Here is a 19,674-nt window from a genome sequence, read left to right as displayed (position 1 = left end):
TAATATGTATCAATCATGCTATGCATAACACCAATAGCGTGCTTCATTTTTGAAGTTTGTAGATTTGTGAATGTTTGTAAATATTAAATTTTATTTAAACTAAAAAACCTATAAACTTTGCCCTAGTGAGAAAGGTCCATTTTCTTGATGACAAATAGAACAAAATAAATATTTAAATACTCTTAATAATGTAAAAACTTATGATTTCTAGTTTAACAATAGTTCTCAAAAATAAAAATTTAATGTTACGAACGATTTATAAATGAACTTTATTTTGGCTCTTAGTAATTGTGCATTGCTTTTCTCTCTTTTTTAACCTCAGTTCCTAGATGGTGTCCTGAATGAATATCCACAATCAGAACCTTTGAAAGCACCGGTAAATTGGTTTAGAAATAATATAATTTGGAGTTGAAATTGTGCAGACAACAATTTTGACTACAAACAACAACGATTTAAAACAGACAAGTTAGTTGGGAAGAATGATTCTTGTTTGCAGGTAAAATGACAAGTGGGAGAGTCACAAGGATCCATATTATAATGCCTTTTTATAAATTATTTGTTTAGTTTGTTGAGTACGAGGCAGACAAACTTTTTTTTGGGCACAGTATCACACATCTTCCAAACATAAGAAAGAAAAACCAATAAAAAAAATACAAATCCATCACAAGTTTTTTCTTGGCTCACCAAGGCAAACACAAATTAAATGACATTCTAATACACTTGAGTTCAACCAGTGCAAAAGAAAGCTGACTTAATCACTAGATTTCAAAACTGACAATATTTTATGTCACTGTCACTACACTAGGAAAACATTAAAAAAAAACCTACAGATTTTAATATTATATGTTTCTCATTTCTCAAGGCTTAAATATTAAATTTTGGAGGGTTCAACTTCAAACCTTTAACTGTCATTCATTTCCCGGAACCTGGCAAGTGCCTTTTTATGAATAAGCATCTTATAACTGTCCCCTGCCTGCACCTCAAGGCTAGGATCTAACTTCTTCTGCTGACTTCCAAGTCCTGCTCTATTCTCCATGGCTTGTGCCTGCACTGGCTCTACCATTCCACTCCCATCCTTTCCAAGTCCCTGGGCATCAAATTATACATTCAAGAACAAACAAGCACAATATTAAAATCCTAGAATCCTTCAAATCGTAGATATGTTGTGAGAGAACATCAAATTTCCAGGGATATCCCATCCAAGTCTACAGGTGCAATTTGATAAAATAAAATAAAAAGGGCAGCTCAGTGCACAAGCATCCCATGTTAACTAAGGATCTGGGAAAATACTGCGCCTAAAGGGTGTAATGTATGCAGCCCAATCTGATAATTACATCAGTGGCTGTTTCCGCGGCTTGAACCCATGACCTTGTGGTCACACGGAGACAACTAATGCCTTTAGGATGTGTTTTGCCGGAGGGTGAAAATGGGGAGGAAAAATTTACATGGATGAGCTCCATATGTAATTTACCCAAGAAGCTCATTCATGGAATTTCCACCCTCATTTTTAACCTTGCAACAAAGCATATCCTTAATATCAATAATAAACTAACGTAGTGCAGAGAGAATGAAATGATACCAAGCCTTCCTGCCATCCCATGTTGCGAAGCATACGATTGCCAACATTGTTTTCATCAAGTGCTTTTTCTGCTGTTATCACCTCAAAAGTATCAAGGTTGACTTCTCCAACTGCACGTCCTCCACCAACCCCAGGAGGAAAAGGCATAGGATCACCCTTCCTCGACACAAAATCTCGATCTTCAGGGTCACATAAGGTAGAAACAATTGTTTCTTAAATGTCAGTCCATGTGTCCAGGATATAAAGTTACCAGTGAACCTAATGGCTTCTTGATTACTATTCCGTTACTCAAAACTCCAAATATCAAATAGTAATATCATACGAAGCATCAACAATTTGATACAAGAAATTTTTTTCTAATACGCCACCCAAGCCTCAGAAAAAATAAAATAAAATGAAAATGCAAATCCCTTTCTACTGGCTGGAATTGATCAGCACTTAGAGACTTAATAGAAATAATGGTTAATTTATATTTGTACAAAACATATATCCTAAATCATAAATATATTAAAATATATTTCACATACAACCCTACTAAAGTTTGATTTCCTTGCCTTGAAGATTTCTGAAATCCCCCTTGAGAATTATCACAAAAATAAGAGACAATCCTACATATTTACAGGCCTACATATCCGATTCTCAAAAATACAAGTAGAAGAGCGAGGCCTTACTTAGCACCTAATGTGAAGTTAAAGCTTCCTCTTCTACTAGAGCCTTTCAAAAGGCAGAGGACAATGATTTCAAATATGAGGAAATAATTGCTCCATTAAGCAAATACTTTCTATTCACCTCGGTTATTTTTCAAAAGTAGTTGAACTCAAGAAATAATAAAAAATAATTTAAGCAGTCTTACTTGAATCCCCAATTTCATAATCAGCCAAATCATTCCCACCCGATGATGATGAGCCATACAAACTTCTCCTCTCAGCTGCACGATCTCTATAGGTTGTTTGAGGTTGCTCCTTATGAATTGAAGCGGAACTAGGCGCTTCTGAAAACCTTCTTCTGCCACTTCCGGCAGCCACTGATGGTGTATATGAACCCAAGGCAGAGACATCTGTTCTAAAAGGAGTTGAACTTATCTGTGCATCGACACTTGCAGCTGAAGAACTTGAAAATGATGACGGAGAAGCTGTAGAACCAGGGTAGCTATCTGATTTGACAACCCCTCTTCCTGAACCCCTTATAACTCCCATAATAGTTCCACCAAGACTATTACTAACAGGCCGTGCCTGTGCCTGAGAGTCCAAACCAGCAGCCTGGATAACAGTTGTATGTGTTCCCAAGCTAGATACGTTGGTTTCCCTAGGCATAGATTCACCTTTTAACTTGTTCTTTGTAGGGTATGACCTATCATCGGTGGAAACAGAGAGTTGATTGTCCTCCAAGGCTACTCGAGTAGCCTGCCCTTCATGGCTCCTCTGCTTCCACATTGACAACACATTGTTCATTTTTTTCTTGTTTGCTAGAATACTGCTTTTTGAGGCAAGTTTTATCTCCTTTGCCTTCTCTTTTTCTTTCTTCTCAGCAGCTAAAGCAGCCGTTGCAGCAGCCTGCACAGCATCTGCCAATGATGCAGGCTTCTCAACTGATGCAACAGTAGAAGCCGGTGCAGAAATTACCACCTTTTTACTACTGGCACCATCAGATGCCTTGGAAGGTTCAGACTGCTGATTAGCTGTGTTGTTTTGATTTTGTTCAGTGCAAGGGATGTACTGTTGAGTTTGGTGGTCATACGTATACCATATCCCATTGTTACCATCGTAGTAAAGACCTACATGCCATAAAATGCAGAAAATGAAAATAAAATAGAAGGTAATATCGTTTGACAAGTATTTTAGTGTTTCTAAATCATAATGCTGCCCAAACTATGCCGAGCCCATAAAAACAAAGGCCCAAACAATAAACTAAAATCCTAAAATTGAGAAAGTAACTCAAGAACTACTTCAGGAAAAATGCTTTTTTGAGAAACTTCAGTATGAGTTTTGTATCGAATAGCAACATACGCACCAGTATTTCCATCGTAGTAAAACCCAGATGCTGCATCATAATAATAACCGGATGCTTCATCCCAAACAAAGCCTGATTGTGGAGCACCACCTGTGGTGCTTTGCTCAGGAGCAGTAGCTTGCTTATCATCGGGATTGTATTCTTTTGGAGCCCACCCCACAGAATCATACTGAACAGTAGGAAAAGTACAAGACAACAATCATATTCAGGACAAGTTGACAATTAAGAACACTGAAATTCATTAAGTGCACGAAAATGAGGCAATATTATCAATGAAAGATTACTGCTTGAAATTCTACACCATACCTAAAATCAAAGAAAACTGCCGAAAACAGAGTGAAACTTCCAACAAAAGGGGGAAAAAAAGGCCTAAGTAGCTCTATGTCAAATTAGGAAATGAGCTCAGAACTATTTAACTACATATATTATTCTTAAAATATTAAGGATTCGAACAACTTTGGAAAATGCTCACATTGCATAAAATCTTTTAAAATTAAAATGTTTTGTAATTTTTTTTAATCATCATTTGAAATCGACAATAATCACTTCAACAATACAAAATATACCTTAGTCATTTATAAATTTCAATAATATATATATAAAGAATAGAACACCTGTTGAGCAAATGTCGCAGCCTCAATAGCAGCTGCTGCAAGGCTGCTTGATTGTGAAGTTCCTGGTGCTCCTGATCCAGGGCCCAAGATACTTTTAGCATATGCCACTCTTAGAATTTGTCCATTCTTCTCAAGAGTAGTCCCATTTGTTGCCTCAAGAGCTTTGGTAGCATCCTCCACCTAAAAGTAAGTATCTTGTCAGATTATTAACCTTTTTCAGTTTTCACCACCATAGAAAAAAGAAAAAACTCTACTATTACTCTAAAGTGTAACAGTGACATGACATTTAATAGGGATGTTAAATGAGTTAACCTAACAAGTTTAAGCAATGGATCCTCTCATGTAACCACTTAATAACCAAAATGAGTCAATTCAATGGGTTTGGACTTGTTCTAATGGCGCTAGGTTGCGCTATTGCAAATAGGAAATCAAATGCATACAATTTATTAAAATTAAGTTCTTACTGACCAATTCACGGCAAAGATATTACTTTTTAGTGGAGAAAAAAGAAGGAATAGGTGAGGTCATGAGGAGAGCATGCAAAAATAATTCTCAAGCATTCATCATAACTTATACCCACCGAATAAAAGTGTACAAATGCAAATCCCCTTGAGACATGTGTAAACTTGTCTCTCACAAGACGCAGATCCTGTAATTGATGATAAAATTACTCTTAGCACATAGATGATAAAAGCAGATGCAAAACAAGACTCGTAACATCCCAATCTAGAAGAAGGATGAATCATTTTAATAAAATTATTTATCAATAGAACCTTAATTGGAGCATGTTTAGAAAACTCATAGCGGAGCATTTCCTCATCAGCATTTTCATCCAATCCACGAACAACCAAAACATGAGTTGGACCTGATTACATAGAAACTTCATTAATAACAGATAAATTTAGGGTGCATTTGTTTCTAGTTCTGAAACAAGTGATTCCACAACTTAAATTTTCTATTTAACGGAAAATGTTGAACATTGATTTTTTTTTTTTTAAAAAAATTGAAAAAGGTGACTTTTGTTTGTCCAAAAAATGCATCCACACACACACACAATTTATATTAATCTCAAATAAGAGTGTTATACTAACCTGCCTCCAGACCCTTCTTCCCCATGGCTGATGAATTTGTTAATGAAATATCTGCTGCAGGAGCATCCTCAGTTCGTGGCTCATTACACTGCAATCATTATAGTGAAAAAATTATTTAATAATAGAAGCCCATTTTCATGCTGCTATTGATCTAGTATGGTCCAGTTTGTACTACTTTTTACAATCAATGGAGGTACCTTATCTGGGGGTGGGGTGAAGTGGGGATGGGGAGCATATAAATCAGGGAGAAAATGGCTTATTATTAGCACCAAAAACTAATTTAGGCATCGCCAAAGTTCAAAGCAATATCCAAGAATGAATACTAAGCTTCAAGATAGCAAAACCAATTACTGAACCAATGCAAGGGAAAGTATGAACCTGATAACAGGAGGTACGACGTGCAAAATTGATGTAGCCACATATAGTGCACATCCAATCAGATGGTATTGTAATGCTCTTATGATTATGGCCTGATTTCATAGCTCCATCAGGACCTGGACCACCAGTAGGTTTACTACTGCAACAAAGTACGGCTGTCATATTACAGATGCTCATAAAAAGGCAATATTACAGAATTTGAGAATGAAACAAAAAATACCTATATTCAAAGAAAAGCTTTCTGCCATCCACAACAAGACCATCATCTCCTAGCTTGTCCATCATTGCTTGTGCGGCTCCCTAATCATAATATTATTCTCATTTCAACATTCTTGAAACTGACATAAAAATGATATTGGAAACCAGACATGATTATTACCACAGAAGGAAAATCGATAAATGCAAATCCCCGAGAAATGCCAGAATTTCTTTCCTTTATAACACGAACATGACGAAGGGGTCCCCACTCCGCCTAAAGAGATCCATGATAATGTCAGTAAAATAAGACCACAAAAGCCACATAAGTACATAATAATGCTGAAGCAAATTCAGGGGCACATACAAGTATTTGGTACAGATCCTCCTCAGTAGTTTTCTGTGAGAGACCTTTCACAACAATAGTTGCAGATGGGGCCTGGTAGAATAGCTTTTTACATCAGATCGTCCAGAATTTGTAAGATACTCACGTAAAACATATAAGTTACATTGGGCGCATACCACTGAATAATGTTCACGCTGACGTTTTTCCTCACGATCCCTGCGTCTTTCACTTCTATCGTATCGACTGTCACTATAGCTATCTTCTCTATAACTCCGACTATGGCTTCGACCTCGAGGGGACCTTGATCTTGGATGATCGTCGTATCCACGAGACTGGGAACGGGATTGGGAATGGGACTGAGATTTGGACCGGGACCGGGAACGGGACCGGGACCTAGAATGAGAATGCTCACGCCTCTTACGCGGGCTTACATCTCTTTCCCGACTAAGACCTCTTCTATCATGTTCTCGATCACGTGATCCACGTCGCCTCCAGTTACTATCTCTTCTACTGCCTCTTTCATAATCAGAATCATAACTATGGCGGCCATGATCATAATCCCTCTCATGGCTATCCTCCCTACGATGATGAGAAGCACGGGACTTGTAGCCATAGTCATCATATGCATAATCATCACGGTCATGTCCTCCAAACCTGGCAGGTTTATCATATCCTCGATCCCCATAATTTTCAATGCTGCCATAACCATCTCGAAACTTATCATATTCTGGGAACGTGTCAATATCGGCTTCTCTGTAGGCATCAATCTGATTATACGGCTCATGATAAGGCCTCTGAAAACGTCTAGATTCTCTGTCCATTGGATAATCTTCCTCATAACCTCTCCTTTTGGATTGATTCCAGTGGCCAACAGGAGGTCCTGGTGGCATATAGCCCTCCCTATCCAAAATGTCACGATGGAAAGCATTTCTCTGGTATATGGCATCCCTTGGATATCTTTCATCTACAAAGCGTCTATCCTCATAAGCACCCCCAACCCTGCCAAACAAATGGATAAAATGGGAGGAAGGAAAAGATAAAACTCGATAATATGCATCCAAACAAATACATTATGCAGCACAAAGATGAACAGAAGATCTTGAGACAATCATGTACCATATTATACCATAATGAAGCATTTCTATCTATAAAGTATAAAATAATATACATTACATATACAAATTTGCCCAAGGTTTTATATTACCGTAGTGATGATAAGCAACAAGAAGTTGCACTCACCGATAATTTGGCTCATGGACCGCACCATAACCCTCAAGAGCCTGTGGATTCAAGAGAATAAGCTATGTCAGCAACAAATAATCAATGATGAGAGGAGTGTTAGGCAAATCCAGTCCTTATCCTCACTGCCCCCACAGCTAGCTTTCTTTCATAATTTCTCTAAGGATGACATGACATTTTCCCCGGTAAAAAATTCAATCACATTGAAACCCCCTAATAGTTTCTTTGAATAATCATCCCCACTATAGGTGAATTTATTTAAGGAGGAAACCACAATTACGCTGTTATTATCCCAGCCTTGATGAAGACCATAGCGACCAGGATCCATTTCTTGCCGAGCCAATAGCCCCCCGAGGCGAGAAACTCTCTCAAGATGGATTTCGAATTCGAGAATGCAAAATTGGGTCTCAAAACCTCTCTCCCCTGTAATATGCATACAAACAGATAGAGTTATCCACCATTGAACCAACAACCAATAATTCCCATGACCTTTTGTTGGCCCTCTCTTCTTTCATAACTCGAATAGGAATTTGCAATCCTCAAAAACATAATTACCTTCTTCCAAATCCTCCCCTTAGGTATACCACACAACAAAATTCATCAGCTCTACAACTAATTTAAAATTAAATCACATAACAAATTGAGCTTTAACATTTAAACAACCATCAAATATGAACAACTCCAATCGACAGTAACGAAATCAGGACAATCACAAAAAACAATGAATATATTGTTTCCGATTATCATATGAAAATCAAAGGCCAGAATAGTTAGGGTTTTTACCGATGATAGGATAGGTTTGGTAAGATTAAGTCGGATACCGCGATTCAGGTGCCCAAAATGAAGATCTAGGGTTTTCAGTTGGCAGGGAGATAGCGCCAAATTGGAACTCAGAGAGAGGTTGTTGGAGAAGGAGAAACGATTTGTTTGTGTTTCAACTTTCAATTGAATGTGCTGCTAAGTGGCAATGATTCCATAGGCCAGTACATTAATCATGCCAAAAATCAAGAATTCAAGATCCTATTTAATTATTTAATTAATAATTAATAAATTAATACATGTATTCATAACTATGTATTTATCGTTTAATTTTCTATAAATAAAGAATTTTATACATGAACAATAAATTTTTTTACATGTTATATAGAATGAGAGGTTAATCTTTTTTATTATATTAATATACAAAAATATTATTTGTATAATAAAATTAATTATTAATATATTTGTGTGTAAATATATTATTTTATTATAAAAATTTGTTAGTATTTATCTATTAATACTAATAATTGTTATTTTTAACTTAGAAAAATCTTGATGTATAAAAATTAATTATACAATACATAACACTGTTCTATCATCTATTTATAAAGGTCAAAATAATTTTATTATTTTTTTAGCATATATTAGTAGATTTTACTTAAATGTAAAAGTTATTATGTTTGTATATTTAAATAAATGTTACACTGTGTTATTCTTATACAATCAATAAAAAAATAAAAAAAAAAGTTTATATTGTAATCACACAAACAATAAATATTAATTAAGTGATATTTAGTTATATTATTAGATTTTTAGTATATAGTTTGTGCTATGTATGGGTCATCTACTTAATCTTCTTTAATACTATCACACATACAATCATATTCAATTCGATAGAATTGTTTAATTTTAAAAAGAACTTTCTATAATTTTGCACTTAAGGAGTTATTTTTTGATTCCGTTTCGTCATTAATAACTTGATTATTTTTAGATAATAATATATAGAAATAATGCTTGCAAGGAATCCTGTTGAAACGAAGAAATATAGGCTTATCTGCTAGTAAATAAAACTTTTCGAAAAAAAAATATAAGATAAGAGACATAAGACTAAAGAAAAAGCAAAAAAAAATCTTTCGTGTATAATCCTGTATAATCTCAAATATAATCAATTTAAATTTAAATACGTAGACCAAATAATATAATACAAGTAAAATTTTTAAATTCATGAAGATATAGCACATCATATAAATTTTCATGCTTGTGTACTTACCATTTGAGTTAACAAATGCAAAACCCTCTTTTTTTTTTCTTTTTGATTCCTATTAGTCGAAACCAATGCTTTGATTTTCTGTCAAGTAATAGTTCGGGTAAGTCATTTATATTAATACCAAAATGACTTTAGGACATTATAATAATATGTTTCCTCACTTGTCACTTCCATCGCATTTTAAAAGATAAACAAATGAAACTCAATTATTATATCGATATTCACCTTTCTAGATGACAAATTTTGTATTTCTCCCAAAGGGATAAGGTTTGTTCATTACCATCCAACAAAAAAAAAGCATAACACTTCATATACTATTTGGCACTTTAGGTAAACTGTAGCTGCAATTCAATACACAGAAGATTTATAAGTATGTTTTATATGAATCAAGAATATGTGAATTTTTATCTAACAAAACCTACAAACCAAGAATATATGAATTTACAATAAATTATACTCAACCAAACAATATATTCTTATTAGTTTACAAACCCTAAAAGCACATTCTAGTTCTTCTAACTATGCTATACACACTTATTTTATGAGGTGCGGAGAATCCGACATACAACAATTGAGTACATATATAATTTTGGTGGCTTTGCAAGTGCGTATACATACCATCATCTCCTTTGGAAATTGAAGGATTTAATTGCAAAGGCAAATATTATTGCAAAAAATACGCAGAAGCCAGCAACCATAATAGCGGCAACGCACAAGAAATCATGCCTGTACCCAAACACCACTCTGAGTACTTGCGAAATAGCCATAGAATTCCCATTAGATAGCTTCACAGATTTTTCATCACCACCATACTGTGAAGTCAGGAGACCATAAAGACTCCAGGCTACAGGGTTTGCCCAGTAATACCATCTCCACCAAACAGGAATTCTCTGAGAAAATTAAAGCAACATCCAGACAAAAGTTCTTAAATGGATAATTTTAATGTAATGTATGAATTTTTTACTCAGATGTGCGTCTCTTAAAAGCCTTGAGTTTATCATGAACAATAATAATTGGTGTCTTTTAGCACTTTGCCACCCGCAGTTTAAGTTAGAGAATCACCTAGGTATAGCCTACTAATTTTACTGTGGTGAAAATTTAGTCAATTTATTCAAATCATAAAAATAATTTTATGTTGGAATATTTCATGCAAAAAGATTTTTTTAATTATCAATTATGTTTGAGTATAACCATAAAAAAATATCTTTTTGTTTATTTATTACGTGAAATATTTATTTAAAAAAAATCTTTAAAAAAATAAATTATTTCTAAAAAAAATATTTTTTATTTTTTTAATACTTTTACTTTTATTACTAAAAATTTATCAAACATATTAAAAAAATAAAAAAAAAACTTTTTTTATTAATTTTTTTCTATTAATTTGATAACGCTCAAACAAGCTATATATGTCGTAATAAATGATAGTTACTGGCTGCTGGTTATTCAACAGAGTAAACTATTATTATATTCATCAAGATTTTCTTCATTAATTAAATCCTTGAAAGAATGCTACATCATCAAATCATTCTGTTAACACCAAATAGTTACTCAAGACCTTGGCAAATAAAGCAGAATAAATGAATTAAAGATTGAGGTTGAGGTTTCCATACCTTATGAGGAATCATAAAACCACTGAAAAGGTTCCATAACATATAAAATGGAGCAGCGATAATGGCAGCAACATTATGATTTGGTGTGACAGCCGTTGTCATCATTCCATAGAAGGTAAAATACAGCATAGTAACATACATGAAGAACAAGTACCATATGAACCTATCAACACTCCAGGCAAAGGAAGCCATAGAATAGAAAATTGTGGAGTATATCATAGCCTGTGCCAACACATAAGGAAACTCAATAATAACCTGCACATCCAAGAAGTACAACATATTAATCTACTTATTACAAAATAAATCTTTCTCATCTGAAGTGTAAGATACCTGAGCAAAAGCAAATGGTAAGGCCGAGTACATCCCAGCAGCTCTTTCTCTATATGAAACAAATCTTTCAACCGAAACAACCGGTTGAACGGCTGTGCCATTTGTTATGCCAATGAAGAGGATTGCAGAATACATGGATCCCATGGCATTGAATAGATCTTGCTGCATGTCTCTGAAAACGGTAAGCAAGAGTAAAACATGTTGAAGTAGAAATCCATGAGGTGGGAGTGTAAATAAAACTAAAATTAGCATGAAAAAGAAAGACCTTTTAGCACCAAATCTCCAGCATATTGTACCAAGCATCAAGGAGATGATGACAGTGTAAAAGAAGCGAACAGCAGTGTAGTGTGGGTTACGCCAGTAAGATAGATTTTGCTTCCAAAGACAGGTTAGGAACTGATCAAAATATGACCGACAATACTTGGTTGGAAAATGCAACTCTTTTGAATTATTGCTCGGCTTGCTCAAGCTTTCAACCAATTCTTTATTATACCTTTACATGAGGAAAAAATCTATTAATTAGTATACAGAAACTGGTTATTTGTTTAGTAGTAATTTGAAATTTATACGTACTGGTATAAACTTGATCTTCGGTATATTTCTGCAAAGTCCACTCCCAAACGGTTTTCTTCTGTTGAAGAAGTAACCTCCAACATCCATGTTGCAGGGTTATATCCAGACCTGATCTTCGGAACCCCTTCCACTGCCTACAATCACATAGATAAGTAGTTGAAGATTGTTTCATCACCATTCATATATCACATAAATAAGTGAAAGCTAAGCATCAATTAGCTAACCTCGAAATAATTGACAAGTTCAGTAGATTTAGGGCCAAGTGGACCAGCATATATGAGCTCTCCTCCACGCTTCATAAACAGAAGCTATAAAAGGAATTGGGTTTTTGTTAGACTAGTGTGTCCAAGGCCATGACGCTAAGCTATAAAGTATAAACTATATATTTATATAACAGAAACTAGCATATGTTGCATGTAGTAAGGAGAATATATACCTCATCAAACGATTCGAATATGTCTATGCTAGGCTGATGGATTGTGCACACAATGGTTCGGCCAGTATTGACTATATTCCTAACAGTTCTCATTACAATGGCTGCAGCCCTGGCATCCAATCCAGAAGTGGGCTCATCCATGAAAACTATAGATGGGTTTGCAACCAATTCAACTGCTATTGTTAATCTTTTTCGTTGTTCTGTTGACAAGCCATCAATTCCAGGTAGACCAACTAGTGCCCCTTTCAATGGAGTGAGCTCCACCAGTTCCATTACCTCCTCAACAAAGGCCTGCCATGCCAATTAAACTCTCCAAACTTAATGCATACTTTCAAAAATGAAATAGTAATGACAAGTTCATATGATTTTGGTAACTGTATTGTCTAATGTCTAAACAAAGACTGAACTCTTTACCTTCTGCGTTTCAAAGTCAACATCTGAAGATAACCGGAGCCAAGCAGAGAACAATAAGGACTCCCAGACAGTCAAGCAAGGGGAATGAACATCTGTCTGCTCACAATAACCAGAAATTCTTGCAAAACTGTCTTGCCTTTTGGGATAACCAGATATGTATATGTTCCCTTCTATAACACCTCCAGTTTTTCTTCCAGCCAAGACATCCATTAGCGTGGTTTTTCCAGCCCCGCTTACTCCAACCAATGCTGTCAACACTCCAGACCTAAAAGCTCCAGTAACATTAACAAGCAGCTGCAGCCTTTCTTCTTGTATCCCTTCTTGTTTCAATTCCTGAAGAAATCATGAATCAAATATCTTTTAAGAATACTTTTTAGGGGCGACAGGGGGTTTCTTTTTACGCACCAAAGGGACATCCACATAGTAATTGATATTGCTGAAAGCCATGGAAAGAGGTTGAAATGGGAGAACCATTCCTCTTTGTTTGAAATGCTTTCCTGGGATGACAATACAATAAAATGAATGTCATTTCCCAGCTGAACAGAAACGGGCAAAGAAAATATGTATAGACATTTTACAAACCACTGGATGCTGAATGCTGCAAGTACTCTCTCAACTCAACAATAACACTTTCACCTTTCCTACTCTTTTCTCTTTCTTGTAGCTCACTCTTTGAAACTACAGCTTGTTGTTTTCCCAAAGCTGAAGAAAATAAGGAGAACAAGATCTTAAATTGTCCTATTAAATATTAAACATTTAAACTATACAGAGGAATTTGTCTTACGATTAAGGTAAGCTAAGAAGATAGTAAATAATGTGTTGAACAAAATTGTATATCCAACCATGGCTCCAACACCAATCCAATACCAATAGCTCTCTTGATACAAACTTCGCTGTTTCAACACTAGCTTACCCAAGGGATAGTTGGTGATCTGATTTTGTACTGTCTGTAATAAAGAGAAGAATTTTGAGGCAGTAAGGAAATTGTTTGATTGAATGCATACTAAATAGAGATCATCACTTTACAGCATTAACCTATGAATAAATACTGTTACATAGCTCTCAAAGTTATGATGAAAACGGTATAAATGATACCGTATTGGCCACTATCATGTTCCGCCCCAAGGATCCTATCAGACGAAATAGGCCTAGAGACATCTGGTGCAGAAAGAAATAAAGCAAGAACTGCCGAAAAAATCTGCAAAACAAGAAACACAAAAATGGCTCAAGAGAAACTTAAGAATACACAAAAGTCCAGTTAGAATTGAGAGTTACCTGATAATTGAAGGATCATATCCAATTGTATATTAAGAGACAGCAACCCAGCAACCAGCTTCCATGAGAGAAGTTGGGATGCTAAGGAACCAAGAAGGGATTGTATATGCCCAGCTAGGATAGAAGTGCAAATCTCTATGCTTGTACAAAACTGGAAACTTTGCAACCAACATTGACACCTCCGTAAAACCATTGAAGAGAATAATAACCATCGAAAAGTACAGTGAACCAAGATATAATCCCCCGTCGTCAATTGTATTATGGTGCATCGTTGTCCGGAAAAATACACTCATTGTAATTAAAGCTACCAAAAACAGCTGCAAAGAATAAACACATAGGTAGATCATCGTTCTTCATGGACTTCTGAAGGTGGTTGATTCAATAAAAATAAAATCTAAAATCTTTTAACTATATACCTGAACAAATTTAAAAACATAAATGAATGAATTCCGCTTCATAAGAAGCTTCTGCCACTGGTAATTTGTCCTGAGAAGGTCAAGCCTGGTGGCGCCATAGGTACAAGTAGCCAAGGCTGCGGGATGATTGTAGCGTTTATCGAAAGGAGCTCTTAGTTCCTCTGATAAGTTCTTTCCCTCGCGATGCAATGAAAACGCTTGGGCAAACTTCCCAACAGGTATGTACCGATAAGGCTGGTCCAGAGCAGACCAGTACTGCTCCTGGTCCTTCTTTGACGTAACCTGTTAACAAAAAATTAGTCAGAAAGTCTCAGAGGCCAGCACTTTTATTAAAATAAAGAATCAAATATTGCTACCACCACTTACTTCTTGTAAGAAATCTGCTACATTCTTTCGCTCAGGACAAGTGAACCCCATCATTTTGAAAAACTCAATAGCAGATTCACGGGGCCCTTGATAAACAATCTGACCCTCGCACAATAGAATGACATCATCAAACAATTCATAGGTCTCAGGAGCTGGTTGGAGAAGAGATATGATAGTGGTTGTATCAAGTGCACGGGTAGAATGTTTAAGATATCTAATGATTTGGTAAGTGGTTGCACTATCGAGCCCCGTTGATATCTCGTCCATGTACAGAACTCTTGCTGGACCAATTAGTAACTCTCCTGCAAATCTCACACATCATTTGGTTAGCATAGCACATACTAAAATGCAAGACAAATTATATGTCAATGTTATGATAAACCTGTTGTGAGTCGCTTCTTTTGTCCCCCTGAGATTCCCTTGAGCATTTCATCTCCCACCAATGTGTTTCCACATATATCCAAACCTAATATCTTTGTGAGAAATATCTTAGTTCTATTCTTACATTTTTATGGACTCAACAAATACTAAACTATTTCGCAATTTGCATAAGGAATACCTTTATGATGTACTCTACCACAAGATCTGTTTCCTGTCCTCCAAGAGCAATTGACTACAAAAGAAAATAGATTCGATTATTAGTTTGTGTAACAAATTTTCGTAATTAATGAAGAGCATACCTTCATGAAAAGATCAAGATCAACATCTGGTTTTATTCCAGCACTCTTCTCTCTCCTAGCAAGCTCTAGTAGCATATCTGTTAACGTTCAAGACTTTTAGTACTCAGAATCGTAAGTATTTTCTAATGAACTAAATATAAAAATCAACTACTCAACGTAACTTGTTTATCATAACACATTACCAAATTTAAATCCGACGCCTTGACAGCGGCCTGCAAATTGGAGAGTTTCCCTCACGGTCATCTCTGCCACGTGCCAATCTTGTTGACTGACATAAGCAGACGTTCTCTGAGGAACAAATTCATTCAAACCATGTCCATTGTAAGTAATGTTCCCTGATATCTGTGGATGACATAAGAACAAAAATGAGGTGATGACAAAAAAAAGAAGACAAAGATACAAGTCCAAAATAGAATGTAGATATAACTCCTACCAGTGCTTATTGCCTTGGGTTATTATCAATTTCAAAACCCAAACAACCTATTACTCCATTCACATCATGATTCATGTTATCAAATTTTTTTTTTTAAATTAGGAGTAATACTCGAACGAAATTATGTTATTTAAACTAGAGTTCATTGGCTCATGTTATCAAGTTTAAACGAGACTCTAGCAGGGATTCTTATATTGTTGTTCAATGTGAGTGTAATTGAAGTCTACTTAATTAGTATACCTGTAAACCAGGTCCCAGCCTACCAGCAAGAGCTAATAGAAGTATCGTTTTTCCAGAGCTTGGTGGACCCAACAGCAGCGTTAGTCTGCAACAATGACAAATCAATATCCTATCATATACATGAAAAAATTAATTTATTAATGGTTATTTTAAACAATCTTGCTACGTCTGTAATTTTTTTTATTGTAAATACCATTTGACACCTGACAATCAATATTTTTATTTTATTGATTAAAAAATAATTTAAATACATAATTAATTAATAACAATCATATTTTAATTTAATTTATCAATGTTTTTATTGTTTTTCATATAACATAATAACAAGTTGTAACAACTAAAAATTAAACAAAATCTTTTTTCTATTGTTCGACACATATCAATGTAATATAAGGACAACGATTATTAGATACCAAAAAGAAAAAGGGAAAATGATTGATAGCAAATAAAAATTTGAAGGAAAATACTTAACGCGATTGTGTAACGAATTGATCGAATTATTTACTATCAATTGTAAAAGAATTTTGTATAGATGTGTATTACCATGTAAGTAATAAATTCTTAAATTCATTACTTAAAAAATTATTTAAACATGAATCTAATTGATTGAATGACTATATAAAAATTTTTATATTACTAATAAAATTAAACTTAACAAAAATTGAGAAGAAAAACTTTAAAAAATAATAATAGTCATTCTTCTATTGAAGAATATTCTATTTGGCCAATGCAAATCTACAAGCAATTAGATATAACCACATATTAAAATAGACAAGAAAAAAAAACACATTAAAACTTAAACCAAAAAGTTTTAACAAACAAGAAGGAATACTCTCTGTTGCCACCAATTATGTACTCATTAATTTTTTTTTTAAAATGACTATCGCTAATAATTGTATGAGTCGCACTAGGAGACAATAACAGCGCTTCAAAAAAGACAGAAATTAAACATTTAGGATTTCTATTTATGAAAGATACAGCTGACTGTAATAGCAACTTTATCTTTCAATTTTTGAAATTTCAAATGTTACACAAATTTGTGATAAAAAATACTCAAACTATTTCTTGTGGTTCTCAATAAGACATTAAGGCCAGTATGAATCTAATAAAATATTAGAATTAAGTGAATAATAACTTTTATCATTGACCTTGAAGGTCTTATAATCCCACTAATGTCAGAAATAATCGTCAATTTGCTTCTCTTCCTTCTTAATATCCTCATTTGTCGTAGAAGAGCCTAATAATACAAACCGAAATCAAATTAAAAAACTATACAAAAAACAAAAAAAAATCGTTGATTCAAGTCAACCTAAGAGAAATATAGGAAGTACCGTATATTACCTCACTCATATTGCAAATGAAATTGGAGATTGTAGGCAATGCTCTACTTCCTATGTGGACAAAAGTCTCTATCGTCAAGTGTTGAAACCGAACTTCAATCTTAGGAAACTCCAAATCTACTCTGCGGACACATAAAAAAATAAAAGCATTATTAGCTACATTCAAAGAAAAATGAAAGATCCAGTCAAAATAAGAAGTATACAACAAATCACAAACACTATTTCCAACTACACATGGAAGATACAGAGTAAAGACGGTACTTGTTACCTACATCATTTTCTATTAATAATAATATAACTCAATTATAATTAATTTTATAGTAAGAGTACATAACAAGTACATCAAATGTAACAACTAACAAATATTTTTTTAGATTTTTATTTTAAAAAATACTACTTCTGATTTCAGAACTCTGAATTATAAGTTTACTGATTCTACATTTTCCCCTGTGGATGCACAGAAAAGAAGTTATCATTACGCGTCGAATCGGCTTCTCATGAGCTGAAAGAACGTCTCAGGATCATCATCCAGTGCATCGGCGAGCCTCTCGAGAAGGATCCGATGCTCCTGCGTGCTAAGGTCTGCGACGTCAACCTCCCTCTTGTCGCCGCTGAGATTCTTAAAGATCCCCCTCCGCGCTCGCCTGTAGGTAGGGAGCCTCTCAAGCGCGGCCCACCGCAGTGCCTCCTCATCCTCCCCTTCCTTCCGAAACGACGTCGATCTCGCAAACGCATTATCCGTGGAATTCCACATTGCGCCCCTTCACCACCTTCTCTGCCAGCGGGCAGCTCACGAAACCCCTAACTATCTAACAAACTCGAACAAAATAGAATATAATAACAAATAATAACGTGAGATGTTGGTGGTGGTGGTGTAAGAGTGGTTACTGGTCAGTTCAACGGTGGTGTTAGTCTGAGAGACAGAAAGAGATGAGAAATGACGAGAGAAACTGAAGAAGGTACAACGATACAACTACTATTACTGCTACTACAAATGTAGATTAAGTGTTGTTTGGACAGGTAGTTGAAGTGTGCATTAAATGATAGAGACTTGAATATTTTTCCCTCTCCACATATATTGAGATTTGAGTTGGTGCACTGCGATAAAGAGCACAACACTCTGGTGACTTTCTTTATCTCTCCAGTTAGACCTTCCCTCATTTAATAGCCGCGGGAAAGGATAAACAAACAATAATTCAGAAAAATCAAAATCAAACACGAAGCTCTCGCTGTGACTGTCACGCGCTCCCGCCAACTAACTACCCTGGCGATAATGCCTTTTAATCCTTAACACTTTAACACTAACACCGCCTCTGGATTAGGATTTTAGAAATAAATAAATAAATTTGACTTTGATAAAGAGTTAAATGCATAACTGTACCTATACTTCTATGTGTGTGGACTTGTAAATCGGTGTAAAATACTAATGGGTTTCGACTTTCAGCATAAATTTTAATATGAATTTTACTTTTCAATTAATTTACAAACACTATGAAAATTATTCCTTTTAATTCTTAATATCTGTGAAAAGATAGATTGAATAATATTTTCAATAAAAGCCAGTTATTGGAAAAAATATATATATTCCAACACACTTTTAATGTGCCAAAATATGTATACTTTTTTTCAGTGTTCGGAGAGTACGGTGGTCATTTAGAGTGATATAACAAGTAGACTAGAATGAGGTAGAGAATTTACAATCTCATCCTTATGGTGAGTGGTGAGTGGTGACCACGATCCAACGGTAGACATGGTGGGTTACTGTCCCGGTTTTGGGAAAACGGCTACAACTTGAAAATTAAGTATGAAGCATTATTGTACATTATGGTGGGTTACTAGTCGTGATGATTGAAGGGGTAAGCGTTTTCGAAGCTTTTATTTTGGATTTAAGTGTTGTTGCGAGTTATATCTACCTTTTCCTTTCTTTACTTCCATGCACAAAGCCAAGAATCATCAAATGGAAACACATGTAAAACGTTATTGAAGGAGGTTCAGGCACGAGATTTAGTCTAAAGAAAACACTCGCAATACATATTAAAATAATGGTGAAAACTGAGATGAAGTCAATTTCAGATGAAATTGA

The 19,674-nt window shown here is 34.9% G+C and overlaps 1 protein-coding gene and 1 pseudogene across 5 annotated transcripts; both read right to left on the bottom strand.

Moving 5' to 3' along the window:
- Nucleotides 1-607: 607 nt before the first annotated feature.
- LOC127744781 (SUPPRESSOR OF ABI3-5) lies at nucleotides 608-8,427 on the bottom strand. Of its 5 annotated transcripts, XM_052257116.1 has the most exons (16): nucleotides 8,236-8,427; nucleotides 7,733-7,875; nucleotides 7,453-7,493; nucleotides 6,390-7,212; nucleotides 6,235-6,306; nucleotides 6,052-6,144; nucleotides 5,893-5,972; nucleotides 5,673-5,811; nucleotides 5,295-5,382; nucleotides 4,977-5,068; nucleotides 4,784-4,852; nucleotides 4,204-4,383; nucleotides 3,590-3,758; nucleotides 2,433-3,353; nucleotides 1,580-1,758; nucleotides 608-1,087 (listed from the first exon to the last, which is right to left on the bottom strand). In XM_052257116.1, exons 2-16 carry the CDS (start codon nucleotides 7,778-7,780, stop codon nucleotides 902-904), a joined length of 3,180 nt encoding a protein of 1,059 aa, XP_052113076.1. In that variant the 5' UTR covers nucleotides 7,781-7,875; nucleotides 8,236-8,427; the 3' UTR covers nucleotides 608-901. The 5 variants fall into 5 exon arrangements, with proteins under 5 accessions (XP_052113076.1, XP_052113079.1, XP_052113075.1 ...); XM_052257119.1 differs by lacking the exon at nucleotides 7,733-7,875 and having other exon boundaries at nucleotides 8,236-8,426; XM_052257115.1 differs by lacking the exon at nucleotides 8,236-8,427 and having other exon boundaries at nucleotides 5,673-5,808; nucleotides 7,733-8,199.
- Nucleotides 8,428-9,788: 1,361 nt separating this feature from the next.
- LOC127741451 (ABC transporter G family member 32-like) lies at nucleotides 9,789-18,669 on the bottom strand (annotated as a pseudogene).
- Nucleotides 18,670-19,674: the final 1,005 nt, after the last annotated feature.

The sequence above is a fragment of the Arachis duranensis genome, chromosome 1, assembly GCF_000817695.3.
Source record: "Arachis duranensis cultivar V14167 chromosome 1, aradu.V14167.gnm2.J7QH, whole genome shotgun sequence".
In the NCBI taxonomy this organism is placed as follows: domain Eukaryota; kingdom Viridiplantae; phylum Streptophyta; class Magnoliopsida; order Fabales; family Fabaceae; genus Arachis; species Arachis duranensis.
The sequence above is the reverse complement of the archived record's forward strand: the minus strand, read 5'-3'. Positions and strand labels throughout refer to the sequence as shown.

What these genes read in the sequence shown, in the direction of transcription:
- LOC127744781 (XM_052257114.1), bottom strand. Translation starts at nt 7,888, where the DNA reads ATGCATATTACAGGGGAGAGAGGTTTTGAGACCCAATTTTGCATTCTC. An exon ending in AGCGTGAACATTATTCAGTG is followed by an intron (nt 6,307 to 6,389) that starts GTATGCGCCCAA and finishes CTATTCTACCAG; the next exon opens with GCCCCATCTGCAACTATTGT. An exon ending in GTCGTACCTCCTGTTATCAG is followed by an intron (nt 5,383 to 5,672) that starts GTTCATACTTTC and finishes TAATGATTGCAG; the next exon opens with TGTAATGAGCCACGAACTGA.